This window comes from Xyrauchen texanus, chromosome 44 (genome assembly GCF_025860055.1).
Source record: "Xyrauchen texanus isolate HMW12.3.18 chromosome 44, RBS_HiC_50CHRs, whole genome shotgun sequence".
Taxonomy (NCBI): Eukaryota; Metazoa; Chordata; class Actinopteri; order Cypriniformes; family Catostomidae; genus Xyrauchen; species Xyrauchen texanus.
This window is the reverse complement of record NC_068319.1, coordinates 25907145-25923251: the sequence shown is the minus strand read 5'-3', so window position 1 is coordinate 25923251 and position 16107 is coordinate 25907145. Positions and strand designations below refer to the sequence as shown.

The 16107-nt window shown below is 36.2% G+C and overlaps 2 protein-coding genes across 2 annotated transcripts; one reads left to right on the top strand and one right to left on the bottom strand.

The window, feature by feature from the left end:
- The first annotated feature begins 1876 nt into the window (after positions 1–1876).
- On the top strand, positions 1877–3232 carry inip (ints3 and nabp interacting protein). Its single transcript, XM_052116762.1, has 4 exons — positions 1877–2018; positions 2209–2305; positions 2454–2544; positions 2621–3232. Exons 1-4 carry the CDS (start codon positions 1994–1996, stop codon positions 2714–2716), a joined length of 309 nt encoding a protein of 102 aa, XP_051972722.1. The 5' UTR covers positions 1877–1993; the 3' UTR covers positions 2717–3232.
- A 120-nt stretch (positions 3233–3352) lies between these two features.
- On the bottom strand, positions 3353–13929 carry cops4 (COP9 constitutive photomorphogenic homolog subunit 4 (Arabidopsis)). The gene is made up of 10 exons (XM_052116760.1): positions 13842–13929; positions 13013–13092; positions 12079–12230; positions 11794–11897; positions 11553–11706; positions 10389–10539; positions 8423–8593; positions 4877–4992; positions 4463–4547; positions 3353–4370 (listed from the first exon to the last, which is right to left on the bottom strand). The coding sequence occupies exons 1-10, from the start codon at positions 13913–13915 to the stop codon at positions 4237–4239; spliced, it is 1221 nt and encodes a 406-aa protein (XP_051972720.1). The 5' UTR covers positions 13916–13929; the 3' UTR covers positions 3353–4236.
- Between the last annotated feature and the right edge of the window lie 2178 nt (positions 13930–16107).

The following is a 16107-nucleotide window of genomic DNA, read 5'->3' as shown; positions in this document are numbered from 1 at the left end:
ACAGAGCAGAGTTTGTGCATGTTCATAAGAGAGCTTGATGAAGACTGCATCAAAATTCACACAATATCTTTTAATAACACTGAATCATAGCAGAGCTGATATAGGGCCACATCACACTCTTGCTTGTGTGATATTGCTTAAATATTATATTATATTATAGTATAGTATAGTATAGTATAGTATAGTATAGTATAGTATAGTATAGTATAGTATATTATACTATAGTATGGTATGGTATGGTGTATTATATTATAGTTATAGTTATAGTATAGTATAGTATAGTATAGTATAGTATAGTATAGTATAGTATAGTATAGTATAGCTTAAGGCAATAAATCAACAACAGAGCAGAGTTTGTGCATGTTCATGTCTTAATATCGAATACAGGCTGCTTAAGAGAGCTTGATGAAGACTGCATCTAAATTCACACAATATCTTCAAATAGGTCCTCAAAATGTCTTTTCAAAATTGTGTTTTTCCTGTAAATTTTCCCAAATAGACCTAGTCCAGCATTTGGAAGACCAGAGCTGGTGTTGCTTTTATTTAGCTCAGTTTCATTTTGTGCGCGCTGAGATTGTAGGTTAGTTTGCAGCTACATCTAGTGGTAAATATATGACAGTGCAACAATTTACTGCGCCGGTTTCTAAATACAGTTTGATATGTGCAACTCTATCAACCCATAAAATCTATTTTGGCCATCTATAAATCAAAGAGGGATTTGCCCATGTCATAGAGCTATTCATGTTTTAGTCCACAAACCCGGACGAACCCAGAATTCTAATTCGCCATGGGTTCCTTCTGGATTTGCCTAATGGGTATTTTGAACTTATGTGTAAAATAAGATCTGTGGTAAACATTACTTGACGAAACGTCGACGTTTTGTTCTACATCATAAATTACTCACTGTCGTACCTCAACCGTGAATTTTGAAGCCGCCTTGCGTTGAAGTATTTAATTCAATACAGCTTCAAAATTCATGTTTGAGGTACGACAGTGTTGTGATTTATGATATAGAACAAAACGTCGACGTTTCGTCAACAGACTTTATTCTGCACATTAATTCAAAAACCTCATTAAAAAAAGTCATAGGGTTCCAGAGGGAACCCATGGCGAATTAGAATTCTGGGTTCGTCACGGCTGAACGGTTCTGTAGTTCCGACATATACTCAACCTGCCAAAAAGTTTGAGCTTTGTCAGTATCTTAAAACATTGGAGGGTGTACGGAGCACCAAATGAAAAAATACTATAGATTGTTGAAAAACCTTGAAATATTATCATTTTTAAGGATTTTTGTATTTGTTTTGTAATTAGATATATGTTTTTGATTTTAATACATATTATATTTATTTAATTATTTTTTATAATTTTTATTCATATTATTTTTACAGATTTTCTTGCAATTGTTGTTATTTTCATTTTCTGAGCGCTAACGGCGTTGTCATGTGGTACTTGTTACTTTTCTTTACGCTTTTAAGGGAAGGCCAATCACAGCCGTTTGTGATTATTGGATGCATTTTTGTTTTTTATGTTATAAATATTGCCGTACATTTTTTTTTAAATAAATATATATATATTTTTTTTTTTTGCCGTGGCCGATTTTCATTACTATGTTAGAATATAAATTTAAATTTAAACGTCTCCAAAAAGACACAAATCGACCTGATATTTGAATGCACCTGAATAGGTAAACCCTTGTGCAAGGAAAAAAAGTTATTCGAATATATTCTGTTTTGGATCCTCTTATATTAATATATAGTAACTCTTCAAAAAGTGCGTTAAAAACATCCATAAAGTGTTAATTTGAGATTGACAAAGAAAATGATTCCGTGTAGCTCCAATCCTCAAGATGGCGCTGTAAACTCTAGAAACACTTGAAGTTCTTGCTGAAGAAGACAAGAAAGCTATTTCTCTGATGCGGCGTTTTCAAGTTAATTACTGTTTTTAAGTAATTACAATCTTCATTAATATTCAGATTAGGAGATCGCATGTGAAAATGGCCTCAAATCCGCCCGGACCAGGTGAATACTGTTATATATCCTCAGTTTTTCAAACAAAATCCTTCAATAGGATTTGTGTTTTAATCATTCATTGTGTAATAATATAGTTTTAAGTTTGTTCTTGCACGTTGCCGATTTAACAGTGGTTGCTATTGTAACAGAAAACACCAACTATTATGTATACCTGTAAATATGATTTTTGCCTTTATAGGACTTCAAAACAAAAACAGGGTTGCTATACTAGCTGAGTTGGATAAGGAAAAGAGACGCCTCATTCAGAGTCAGTCTATGAATAACCCAGGAGCTAGGTACTGTTTATATGTATTTTCTAAATAAATCTTCTCTTTTCAGCTGGCAATAATTAACAAGAGCTTTTCCTTTAGCATACTTCAAAATGAATGCATTGAAGTCGTCACAAATGCAATATAATCAAAATGTTCATTCCTTTTGTCTTAGCATTCCACTTTCCAGACCAGCAGTAAATAAAGAGTTCAGGGATCAGGCAGAACAGCAGCATATTGCAGCACAGCAGAAAGCTGCTTTACAGGTAACACTAGCATCCTGTTGGGAGTCTCATTGTTTACCTGTTATCTGTCATGAGTATTTCTCTGTTTTGGTTTCAGCATGCACACGCACACTCATCGGGCTTCTTCATTACTCAGGATTCCTCCTTTGGTAACCTTATACTGCCTGTGTTACCAAGACTTGACCCGGAGTAAACACGGATTCAAGGGGCAGTATCACTGTTCACTTGAGTCTTTATGTGGTAGTCTAACTTTTTCATGTATGCAAGTCAAGCAGGGTTTTTTTTTTTATAGATTGTTACCAGTCAGTTTTATTTCATGATTGTACATAAAATGGAGACAGCTTTACCATTATGTTGATGTTCTTTTCTTAATACATGTGTTTTGCTACATAAATATGATTAAATGGTTATTTTTACTCTGTTTACTGAAGACAAGGTAATCATGCACTAGGACTGCACCATTTAGACAAGAAATTGCAATTATTTTGAAAAACGTTGCGATTTGAACAGCGATATTATAAACAAATAATAAAATAAAAACAACTTAGTAAGTTGATTCCTTATTACCAAAATGATGTTTTGCCTATGGTCTACTGCCAATAGAAAGATAACTCTGTAGGATTTTACTCATGAGTCCTCTTCAAACTCAGACCTCTTTTACTTCAGCCAAAAGCAAACATGAAATAAAACACCATTATTTTATATCAGTGTATTAAACATCTCAATTTTTGCATAAGAAAGTAAGTCACATGGGTTTGGACGAACATGAGAGTGACTAAATAATGACTATTCTTTTAACAGTGAAAAAAACAACAGAAACCAAGACACATAGATTTTCGCAAAGTTTATTAAGCATGAGATGCTTGCAGATTAAGTCTCTGAAAATATTAACCTCACAACGCAGACGGTCAACCTTAAAGGGATAGTTCACCTAAAAATGAAAATACTCAACCTAATGCCATCTCAGATGTGTATGACTTTCTTCTGCTGAACACAAAGATCTTTAGAAGAATATCTCAGCTCTGTAGGTCCATACAATGAAGTGAATGGTTATCAGAAACGTAAAGTTCCAAAAAGCACATTAAGGAATCATAAAAGTAATCCATATGACTCCAGTGGTTTAATCCATGTCTTCAGAAGCAGATGTGGTGTGGGTGAGAAACAGATCAGTACAAACCTTACTATAAACCTTCACTTACACATTCTTCTTTTGTTTTTGACAATTCACATTCTTTGTGCATATTGCCACCTACTGGGCAGGAAGGAGAATTTATGGTAAAAACAGACTTAAATATTGATCTGTCTCATCCACACTTATCATATCACTTCTGAAGACATGGATTAAACCACTGGAGTCGTATTAATTACTTTTATTATTCCTTAATGTGCTTTTTGGAACTTCAAGTTTCTGATAACCATTCACTTGCATTGTTTGGACCTACAGAGCTGAGATATTCTTCTAAAAATCTTAGTTTGTGTTCTGCAGAAGAATATAAGTCATACACATCTGGGATGGCATGAGTGTGAGTAAATTATGACAGAAATTTCATTTTTGGGTGAAATTTCCCATTAATAGTGACATTAGCATAAATGTGCCAGGTTAAACTGAATCAATGCTGAAATCAGTAGCAGTTTTATAGTGCCCCTAATTTTGACCAAGGGAAAGGGCAAGGTTTTGGAGTAAAGTGTGTAGACAGAAGGTATCAGGGGTATTTATTGGGTCATCTGGGCCTCGATAGCTTGTGCTGTCCATTCTGGTGCTGCCTGAGTGATCTTTTCCAGCAGGTTGTTCACTTGGAAGCACAGCGATTGAATCTGCTTGTCCCATGTGGGCAGTGGCTCTCGCGCTGATGGAAATAAGATATGTCCTACTTTGTAAGCCTCTTAAAATGGTTATATAGTTACAAAGTCTATATAGTCATTCAAAAACCAAACTTACTTTCAAAATGGACAATGCCGTCTATCTGGTCAATGAACCCATTCATGCGACCCTCTGTAATCATTTGTGAGGCGATCTTTTCTGCCTGTAAAGAGACATGGATATATGTAGCAACATGAGAAGCAAAGAACAAAATCAAAGCTTCCTTATCTTTTGCTTGCTTTAACGGATACAATTTAATCAAGTATATCATTCATATATCATTCCTGTACTCTCCTCAAGCCACATGATTTGACGTATCATGTCCGTAACAAAAATGGTGCAGGACAACTTACACACTGATGTTTTAAACAGTTAGCAGTTAGTTCAAATCCCTAACCTTAATTATAAAACACCTTTAAAAAAAATTTGCCAAGCAAACACTGAAAAAAAGGGTAAATCAAGATCACAAATTCAAAGACAACACAGCAGTACCTTTGCAGGGGGGATCTCCAAAAGTGCTCCCAACTCTTCAAAAGTGATGTTATTGTACAGTTTGCTAGCAGACAGCAGGTTGTGCTCAATAACTGCTCGGTCTAGGATGCTTGAACCTGAAAAGATTATGCAAGTACTGGTTATTGACTTTACCAGAATTTATTTAGTTAAAAATCACTCTTACTACTAAAGTAGGGGAGACAGGAGGCAATTGCAATACACTAAATTTCTTCTGTCACAAATATGCGATGACACATATTCTGGATGTTCAAATGTGAGAAAAAAAATAATATTTTTTTTAACAAAAAATACTGATGTCGATTTAAAGGTGCTGTAAGCAATTTTGGCCATTCTATAATTTCCACAAACTGAGCCATTAGTCAGCAGAAACAGTTGTCATAAACAACAGCAGCAAAATAGCGCCCTCAACTGACAACTGTTATGAACAACAAGATATAAAATTGGCATTAAGCCACAATAATTCACTGCAACTACAACATTATGAGAACACAAAAAACAATTGACAGGCAGAGACCGCGGCCCACAGACACATTTTTGTTGGCTGTTTACAGAGTCTTGAGCTGTCACAGAGATCAGTGAGATACCTCACAACACTTATTTCATTAATATCTGTCAGGGAGTGGGACATTTTTTTGCATAACTTTTCATGAAAAAAATCACTTACAGCACCTTTAAGGTGTTTTTTAAATTATAAATATATATATATATATATATATATATATACACAATTAATTACACCCCTCACATAATAAGGAATTCTATAAATAAAAAATGTCCTATTAAATGGAGCAATTCAAGCTTGAAGTAGGCCACTTTCTAGTAGTCGCTGTCAACAGGGGACAGTCAACACCGCTCCAGCTGAACACATCAAAAAAGGATTTTTCCAGCTTGTTCAGTTTACTTAATTAAAATGAACTAAAGCAACACAATTCTAGAACATTTTGTCACAACTTGATTTTATTGTGTTCTATCCATTTAAATTTGTAAAATTGCTCACCTGGCATTTACTAATGACTAAAATAAATTAAGTTTGGCCAACATAAGAAAAGTAATTGAATAAAACCTTAGTACATTGATTTTGATGAACCTAATGAAGTTGAGTTAAAACTTCTGTAGTATATTGATTTGACCTAATCCAACTAAATTATGTTGGCTCTGTGAAACTAACTTAATCTGAATGAAAGACATTAAACTGCTTGTAAAACGTTCTCAAATTCAACGACTTTTTCATTTTTTGCACTTTGAGTGCAGGCAACAAAGTGACAGCTGTTCAAAGTAAACAGGGTAGAGCATTACAGAATTTAGGGGTCTCAAGACGTGTTTTTTAAAGTCACAAGTACAAACTGTATTTAACTTCAAACAGCATCCCAAAAATAAGTTGTTTATGGCTAGAGATGCTGAAAAACTACAAAAAGTGATGCAACCATAATGAGATGCATCAACGGCTTTACTCGTCTACTACAATGATGTAATTATCTGAATTGTATATTTATAATTATATAAATTATTATAAGTTTAATTATCTTGGCAAATATATAATAATGCAATTCATTGTGATTAATTAATCGGCATATCATGTCATTAATATACATATAAATATAAAATATTGATTGCCAGCCCTCTAAAAAATGCATTTTGAGATTAATTTATTTTCTCAATTTTTGAAGTGCATTATTTTTCTTCTGCGTTTTAAAGTTTTATGTCTTTGAATATAAAATTATATTTATTGTATCTGTAGGTTGTTGATTAAGAGTTAACCCTTTAAGCTCTGAAGGGGTTTTTAAAGATCAAGGCTTATAACGTGACAAATTAACAACGAGGGTCAAGTGTTTGATTCATTGTAAAGAAAACGTATTCGTTTTTTTAATGATACAGATTATGATGCATTCTAAGACACGCAGCGTAAGAAACATTGGAAAAAATGTATTTTTTATTTCTTTATTATATATATCTGGGTGTAAATAAGGTGGCTCTGAGAAACTGCTTTTAATTTTTGCTTCCAATCATATAAACTGTATCTGAGAAAAAAAATGTGTTGATACGACGAAGCAATAAAAACAAAAGTCTCAATGTGTCCAAAAGCCTCTCCAAACAAATAAAACATAATAACTGTACATAAGAAGTAATTACACATGCAAACACAACAATGACTAAAGGTTTACATAGCATGGAGACATGATTTTAGTAATGAGAGTGCTCACTGATGAGTCCACATCATAGAGTTTATGTCATCTACATGGCGCCATCTTCTGGTGGCCATATGTCACTTTGTGCTTCATGTGGATTATCTAATGATCTATGCATCCAATTACCTTGTGTGTGGGCTCTTTTGAAAGATAATCAGCTCCTCGAAGTAATTTTATATTGTGTATAGATTTTATGTTCCATAATTGTTCATGAAGTTATAAGCAAAAATATGGCATATAAGCAACACCAACATAATTGCCAAAGACATACACTTTATTGCAATATACGCAATATTTTTGAAATAATATATTATTATTCTGTGAATAAAAATAGGCTGGTTGTATTCTACTATTCGAGAGCTTTCCAACAATATATGACACATGGCTATTTGAGGAGTCTGATGTTTTTACTGATTGCAAAAATATGTACAGTGCAAATATTTTTATAAATGATCAAAAAGGAGCACTTCTTTATTTGTCAGCAAATTTCAAAGCACTTGTTCAGTTTTGGTAATAATGCCTTCATGTATTGGAAAGTAGAGCTTCTAAGCTTTCAAATGATACCTATTTTTTGTTGGTCAAGACTGTTGTTATTAATATATTGACAATTTCTTTCCTCGCAGGCCCGTCGGCAGGGGCCCATCAGAGCTTATAGGGTTAATATGAATGACAGATTCAATGATGCTGGTAGCTACCATATAAGATAATTTTATCACAATATCAAATTAAACTATTTGACTCATCAGCAAATTAACACATTTCCATAAAAAAGAATTTAAACGTTTTAAATTATTTGAATGTAGGTCTCACTTAGAGAACTAAACATATAATTATATACATATAAATATAACCAGAAGGTTGGGGGTTCAAGCCCCAGCACCACCAAGATGCCACTGTTGGGCCCTTGAGCAAGGCCCTTAACCCTATCTGCTCCAGGGGCGCAGTATCATGGCTGACCCAGCACTCTGACCCCAGCTTAGATGGGATATGTGAAAACTAAAACATTTCATTGTATATATGCAAAAAACTGTGTGTATAATGCGTGACCAAAAAATATTTTGGATTCGGATTAGGATTCAAGTGTTACAATTGCCCCCAACCACTGTTTGTACAGGTTGTACACTGTAACGGGGCGACTGTAATACTTCTTAAATTCAATTTAGTATTACGATCTAGTCTTTCTCATTATATACAGTACATGTGTTTCTTATACCAAACCTAAAGATGGCAGGTAGCTGTGCAGTTGTCTGTGGGCTTTGAAGGAAATTGTACCGATACAGTTGCCCTGGCCTGCCCTACTAACGTAATAATTATTCCATTCCCTGTAATATGTGAATACCATCTGCTGTTGTGGCTTTCTGGTGTGGCATTAGCATTGCAGCAAACTCCTGCAGCTGGTTTCCTCTTATGATGCGATCCAGGTACATCTTCTCCAGGATGCCATATGCAGCCAGCTGCTGACAGCGCTCATCCTTAAACAGTGTAGCCAACATACGAGAGCGCTGCTGACCTGTTCATCAAGATGAATTACAGGATGAAGTCAGATAATGCGATCATATATGAATATGCAGGTGAAGTCAGAAGTTTAAATACACTTAGGTTGAAGTCATTAAAACTAATTTTTTAACCACTCAACAGACTTAATATCGGCAAACTATAGTTTTGGCAAGTCATTTAGGACATCTACTTTGAGCCTGACACAAGTAATTTAAACAACAATTGTTTACAGACAGATTGTTTCACTTTTAATCAACTAAATCACAACTCCAGTGGGTCAGAAGTTTACATTTAGTTAACTGTGCCTTTAAGCAGCTTGGAAAATTCAAGAAAATGATGTCAAGCCTTTAAACAATTAGCATCTGATAGTGGATATGTTTTAAAGCCTATCTTCAAACTCAGGGCCTCTTTGCTTGACAAAATGGGAAAATCTAAATAAATCAGCCAAGACCTCAGAAAAACAGAAAAGAACCTTGTGAAGATGCTGGAGGAAACAGGTAGACAAGTATCTATATCCACAGCAAATCGAGTCCTATATCTACATATCCTGAAAGGCTGCTCCACACGAAGAAGCCACTGCTCCAAAACAGCCATAATAAATCCAGACTACAGTTTGCAAGTACACATGGGGACAAAGATCTTACTTTTTGGAGAAATGTCCTCTGGTCTAATAAAACAAAAACTGAACTGTTTGGCCATAATGACCATCATTCTGTTTGAAGGAAAAAGGGTGAGGCTTGCAAGCCGAAGAACACCATCCCAACCGTGAAGCATGGGGGTGGCAGCATCATGTTGTGGAGGTACTTTGCTGCTGGAGGGACTGGAGCACTTCACAAAATAGATGGCATTGTGAGGAAGGAAAATGATGGGACTATATTGAAGCAACATCTCAAGACATCACCCAGGAATTTAAAGCTTGGTTGCAAATGGGCCAAATGGACAATGACACCAAGCATACCTCCAAAGTTGTGGCATTAATGGCTAAAGGACAACAAAGTCAAGGTATTGGAGTGGCCATCACAAAGCCCTGACCACAATCCGAAAATTTGTGGGCAGAACTGGAAAAGCAAGTGCGAGCAAGGAGGCCTACAAACCGGACTCAGTTACACCAATTCTGCCTGGAGGAATGGGCCAAAATTCCAGCAAATTATTGTGGAAGGCAACCCAAAACATTTGACCAAGTTAAACAATTTCAAGGTAATGCTACCAAAAACGAACAACGTGTATGTAAACTTCTGACCCACTGGGAATGTGAAGCTGAAATAAATCATTCTCTCTACTATTATTAAGACATTTCACATTCTTAAAATAAAGTAGTGATCCTAACTGACCTATAACAGGGAATGTTTTCTACAATTAAATGTTTAAGAGTATTTGGCTAAGGTGTATGTAAAATTCTGACTTCAACTGTTGCTTTGGATTAGGCTGAAGCTGGTTTAAGTCAACATGAAACAGCATTCGCAACCCATTTTAATTCCGTAATGCAACATTTCTTTGAGGAAACCTTTGTTACATTACACTAATGTCAACCCATATTAAATTAGTGTATCAACAATTAGAACGATTTTAAAAAGACTGCATTAGCTTTAACAACTAAGCAGTCTTAACAATGTAATAACTACTTAACTATTGGTTAACATTTTCAAAAAGCCTAGGTGGTGTCAGTTAATAATTAAAGTCATACGACTTTGAGACGGCATACGTGGAGTAAATAATGACAGAAATATAATTTTTGGGTGAACTATTCCTTTAAGAACCAGTGTACAGTACAACAGCCTCACATTTGTGGTGTAATAATCAAATGGTACCTGCAGAGGCCAGTATAGTGCAATGAAGAGCATGCTTCAGTGCCTCCAGCCGTTCAGTCTCATGGACAATGGATTTGTAAGAAAGCTCGTTGTAGCGCTGAGCTGCTTCAATGAATTTCCTCCGATAGTCTAGAACTCTGGCGTAGCAGACCTGCGGGATATGTTGGTTTAACTGTTAATAAATGTTCGGGTCATTTTTGTTTTTTAATAAACATGGTTTCCTTAATCTGAGTGGTACAAGGCTTGGTGACTTTTCCTGAACATGCCATCTGAACAAACATAAATAATTTGGACTAGATTCAATGAGTCTCAAAGGTTTTATAAAACAGTCCCCCATTCGTACTGTTGGGGTCAAATTTGACCCACCTCAGGAAATGAATGGGTGAGACTATAACACAGATCAGTTTCTTTTTTATTTGCCAAATAAAAATCAATCAGCCACAATGTAAAATACACAGACAAAGACACACTTCAAGGTCAGCTCAAAGTCTTAGTCTGACCTCACCGTGAGAATGTTTATGCTTAGGTGTGGGAGCTGCACACCATGGTCAGGTTGACTGAAAGCATATTGTGGCATTATTGCAAAATCACACCCTTCATCACAAGTAGTCTGAAGAAATTTTTTTTTGCTACAACATAAAAAAATTAATTGATTGTATAATGTCTAAATATATATCCAACAATGCATAACTTGTGATAATATGTAGAAATTAAGTTTGTTACAACATTGGCTTATAGAGATCATCCAACGCATGGAACACTGAAGCCATCTACTGGCATTAGCTGTCATTTCATTTCATGTAATTGTTATTTTTATTCCAACAGATGTCACCAGAGACCCCCAATGCATGACATATTTTGATGTTTTGACAATCTTTCAATTTACTGAAATTAATTTATTAAACTGAAGATTACAGAAACTGTGCTTATTTTATATGAACATTAACTGAGAGGTAAATAAGTTAAAAATGACAAAATCCACAAGAAATATATCAATGTAATGTATTTACATTTCTTTAAAAAAACTTGTGGGGGTGTTGACCAAACATTTGATGTTTCGGGTCAAACAGATGGAACGGGTTCTCTTTTGATATGTGTAAAAGGGTTAAGCAGCCAAACATTCCAAATGATAAAACAGAGACAAACATTTAATTCATGGCGCACCTTGTAGTGAATCTGCAACTGTTCATTGGTGGATTCATTCTGCAGTAAAGAGGCGCGATTGATGTAGGCCTCCGCTTGAATGGGGTCATCATCCTCCAAATACAGACGGGCAATTTTCAGGTAGGTGTCCAACTTATAATCCACGTTGTACTGTCTATATATAATAATAATAAAGTAAAATCATTGAGACTGAAACAGCATCAGCAGTGGTTTCAATTTGCTTCAAGAAAATTCTGCTTACTTTTGACCCGTCTCCAGAGGGATACCCACAAGCACTTGGGCGGCATTCCGCCAGTCCTCCTCTTTCTCATAGATTGTGGCTAGATGCTGTCTGATTGACGCCACCTGCAAGCGTGTGAGAAGAGCTTGGCTCATGAATATTCATTAGGTGTTGTAACATTGTGACATGATGCATATCTCGGCATGTAAATGTCTTCTGTAAATACTGGCTTTATCATTTTTTATTCACTGCCATTAAGATATAGCTCACTTTGTTTCATATATGTCTGCTTGGATGAACATCTACCTGTTCTTCAAATGAGATAACTCTGGGCTGAATCTTCTCCAGGGTGAAGTGGCAAACAGCTTTTGCTGTGCCATCTGGTAGGTTCAGAAGGTGTGTGCAAAAGTCTGTCAACAGCTGTCTGGAAATCACTAGGCTCACATTCTCATTGACCACTGTGCAAGTAAGCAAAAAAAGGATGATTATTAGCATAGACATTGTAAAACCATAGAGTAAAGCGTACAATGTTATACTGAGCCGATTCTATTTAATCTATATAAAGCGCAACAGTAGGCTTCCCGAAGTAAAAATACCATTATTTCTAAATTTTTAGTAATAACTTATAAACGTAAAACCTACAATGAGTTCTGAGGTTGTTTTTCGATGATATGCTTCTTTAGACGCAACAATTCAACACGTTTTCTACGTGTTTTTAAAAACAAGCTGAATTCCTAATGAAAAACTACACTACCCATAATCCTGAAGAGAACTCCACCAATCAGAGAAATCGCTGTTCCAACAGAAACAGAAATTGCAGCAAAAGACCTCTGCAGTAACCGCCCACTCCTAAGAAGCATTGTGAATTATGTTAATTCACAATGCTGGTCTCCGTACACTCTTAAACAATTGATTTATTTGTATAGATCTGAATATTTTGCAATAACCTTCCATCATTTCTGATTCCATTATATTGTATTGGATTGTAGTTAATGGCCTCATGAAAACATTAAGTACATAGTGGTCATTACTTCCTACTTTCATATGGATTTCTTTTAATTTTTTATAAATTTAATAATTATGTTATTCACCTCAGGACTAGTTAGTTTTCTTTCATAGCTTAGTTCATCAGCTTGTTTTGTAAATCATTTAAAAAAATGGGAGAAAATACTTCTGGATTCAAGGCCTTGAAAAAGTAGATTAGTGTCAGATTAGTGTACTTTAATATTAGTGTACTTACTGGCTTCAACAAATGCTTTCAGGGCCTCAAGTTGTTCTGCCTCGATAAACTGAAGAGCCTTTTCTAATATTTGACGATATCTGTAAGAACAGTGCAAAGTTTTCATGACAAAATGAATAACAGATGTTAATTTCACAACAAAACACCACCATTCACTTCTCCCTAATGTTGTTCCAAACCTGTATGGCTTCCTTTCTTTTGTAAAAACACCAAAGAAGTTTAACAGAATGTCCAGGCTGCTCTCTAACTTCAAATGAAAGTGGAAGGGGCTGTCAAGCTCCAAAAATGACAGTAAACTTGTCCGCTATATTCCAAGTCTTCATACAATAGCTTTGAGTGAGGAACATACTGAAAACTTTGTTATTCACTGAAAATCTTGCTTGACAGCTGTGAGCACCATTCACTTCCATTATATGGAAAGTAGCAGCTTGGACATTCTGCAATAAAAAAAATGTAAAAAAACTTCATGGTTTTAGAAGATATAACCGTAGAAACTACGTAATGTATTTGGGTTGAAACTATGGTTACCATGGTAAATTATTGTAAGGGGTAAAGGCTAAAAGCTAATACTGCTGATCACTTTATGAAACCTGTAATGTCAAACACACTCGAAACATTAGCTTATTTGAGAGATCGACAGTTATTAATCTTTGCATGTTGACAGGTTGATTTCATCTGTTCAATGCACAACCTCAAGCTAGCTACTATTAGCCTCTTGTCATCCTTTGCTGCTGCATATCTTTCCTTCTGGAAAACCAAAACAAGAATACTTCAATGCAATATACACATATTAACAGACAATATTACTAAGAGACTTGAATAAACATACTTCCCCGCTAGATCTTTATGAGATCCACTTGAGTTCATAAGCTGTGCTAGCTCCTGCCTCACGCCGGTCGCCATTTTCCTCTGCACACAGTCAACATTAACCAACTGTGACAGACAGTGGGCGCCACTCAATCACAACCCGCTTCTTTGTGCTTTTCTTTTCAGAATAACGAAAGCCAAAATGAACAAAGCTTTTCAGTGGATTCTAAGGCAAAGGAAACTAATAAAATGTAAAATGTTTAATCATGTATCTGTTGCTCAAGTAAAATATGAACAATTTAATTTAATTTCGACCACAGCATCTTTACTTTTGTCAAGTTGACAACCAATCGATATATTACATTTTCTAGAAACTGTATTGTGTTTGGAATTTTTAACATTTTTAAGTATATGGAGACAAAACCTTATTTTTCAGTCTTAAAGATAGATTTTAATAACTATCATAACTTATTATAATTTTTTTAAATTAGCCTACATACAGTACATTTTGGATAATCAGCATGTATATGAGCACATTTTATTTTTAACTTTTCCTATTGAAATAAGGCTGTAACGAGGTTCTTAAGATAGGCAAGGAGGAGAGAGAGAGAGAGAGAGAGAGAGAGAGAGAGAGAGAGAGAGAGAGAGAGAGAGAGAGAAGACCTCAAAGAACACATTTTTATAGAAGTAGATAATAGGGTTTTGTGCATAAATTGAATGGTCATTTATAGAGCAATCAAACAATATGCTTACAAGACTGACAATTCCTGAAACCATTAAACTTTTTAGTTTAGTAACTCAAAAATAAAGAGAATAAAAAAACACACAAAACACACATAAATCCAAATCAAATCACTTTATTGTCACACTACCATGTACACAAGTGCAACAATAGGTGAAATTCTTGTGTGCAGTTCCGAGCAACATAGCAGTCATGACAGTGATGAGACATCATACTTACACAAAACAATTTACAAATCAAATGTACACATACTTACACAACACAATAATTATATACAATGTACAGTAAACAATACACACAATATACAATACAATAAGTAAGGAGTATATGAAATATATATATATGAAGTAGTATATTGAGGAGAATATGTTGACAGTCCAGTGTGAGATATAAGATGAATAAAGTGCAGTGCTAATTATTGATCGTGATAGATCAAGTGTTCAACAGTCTGACTGCTTGGGGAAAGAAGCTGTCATGTAGTCGGCTGGTGCAGGTCCTGATGCTGCGATACCGCCTGCCTGATGGTAGCAGTGAGAGCAGCCCATGACTCGGGTGGCTGGAGTCTCTGATGATCCTCCGAGCTTTTTTCACACACCACCTGGTGTATATGTCCTGGAGGGAGGGAAGCTCACCTCCGATGATGTTTCTGGCAGTTCTCACCACCCTTTGCAGGGCTTTGCAGTTGTGGGCAGTGCTATTGCCGTACCAGGCGGTGATGCAGCCAGTCAGGATGCTCTCTACAATACTGGTGTAGAACCGTGTGAGGATGTGGTGGTTCATTCCAAACTTCCTCAGCCGTCTCAGGAAGAAGAGGTGCTGGTGAGCCTTCTTCACAACGGCCTCAGTGTGGACGGACCATGTGAGTTCTTCAGTGATGTGGACACCGAGGAACTTGAAACTGCTGACTCTCTCTACTGGTGCTCCATAGATGGTGATGGGGCTGTGTTCTCCGTCTTTCCTCCTGAAATCCACCACAAGCTCCTTGGTTTTACTGACGTTGAGGGAGAGGTTGTGCTCCTGACACCAGTGTGTCAGAGTGTGCACCTCCTCTCTGTAGGCTCTTTCATCATTGTCAGTGATCAGACCTACCACCGTCGTATCGTCAGCAAACTTAATGATGGCATTGGAGCTATGGGTTGCCACACAGTCATGTGTGTACAGTGAATACAGGAGTGGGCTGAGAACACAGCCCTGCAGGGCTCCAGTGTTGAGGGTCAGTGATGAGGAGGTGTTGCTGCCCATTCTAACAACCTGACGTCTGCCTGACAGGAAATCCAGGATCCAGCTGCACAGTGAGCTGTTTAAGCCCAGAGCCCGGAGTTTCACATCAAGCTTGGAGGGCACTATGGTGTTGAATGCTGAGCTGTAGTCTACAAACAGCATTCTCACATATGTGTTCCTTTTTTCCAGATGGGAGAGAGCAGTGTGTAGTGTAGATGCAATGGCATCATCAGTGGAGCGGTTGTTGCGGTAAGCAAACTGCAATGGGTCCAAAGAGGGGGGCAGAACAGAGCAGATGTGATCTCTGATTAACCTCTCAAAGCAT

Excerpts from the sequence above, each read along its gene's own strand:
- cops4 (XM_052116760.1), bottom strand. The coding sequence starts at position 13,915 with ATGGCGACCGGCGTGAGGCAGGAGCTAGCACAGCTTATGAACTCAAGT. Across the intron at positions 11,707-11,793 it reads CCTCTGGAGACGGGTCAAAA|ACAGTACAACGTGGATTATA; the intron begins GTAAGCAGAATT and ends TATTATATATAG. Across the intron at positions 4,993-8,422 it reads GAAAGCCACAACAGCAGATG|GTTCAAGCATCCTAGACCGA; the intron begins GTATTCACATAT and ends TAATCTTTTCAG.
- inip (XM_052116762.1), top strand. The coding sequence starts at position 1,994 with ATGGCCTCAAATCCGCCCGGACCAG. Across the intron at positions 2,306-2,453 it reads ATGAATAACCCAGGAGCTAG|CATTCCACTTTCCAGACCAG; the intron begins GTACTGTTTATA and ends CTTTTGTCTTAG. Across the intron at positions 2,545-2,620 it reads AGCAGAAAGCTGCTTTACAG|CATGCACACGCACACTCATC; the intron begins GTAACACTAGCA and ends TTTTGGTTTCAG.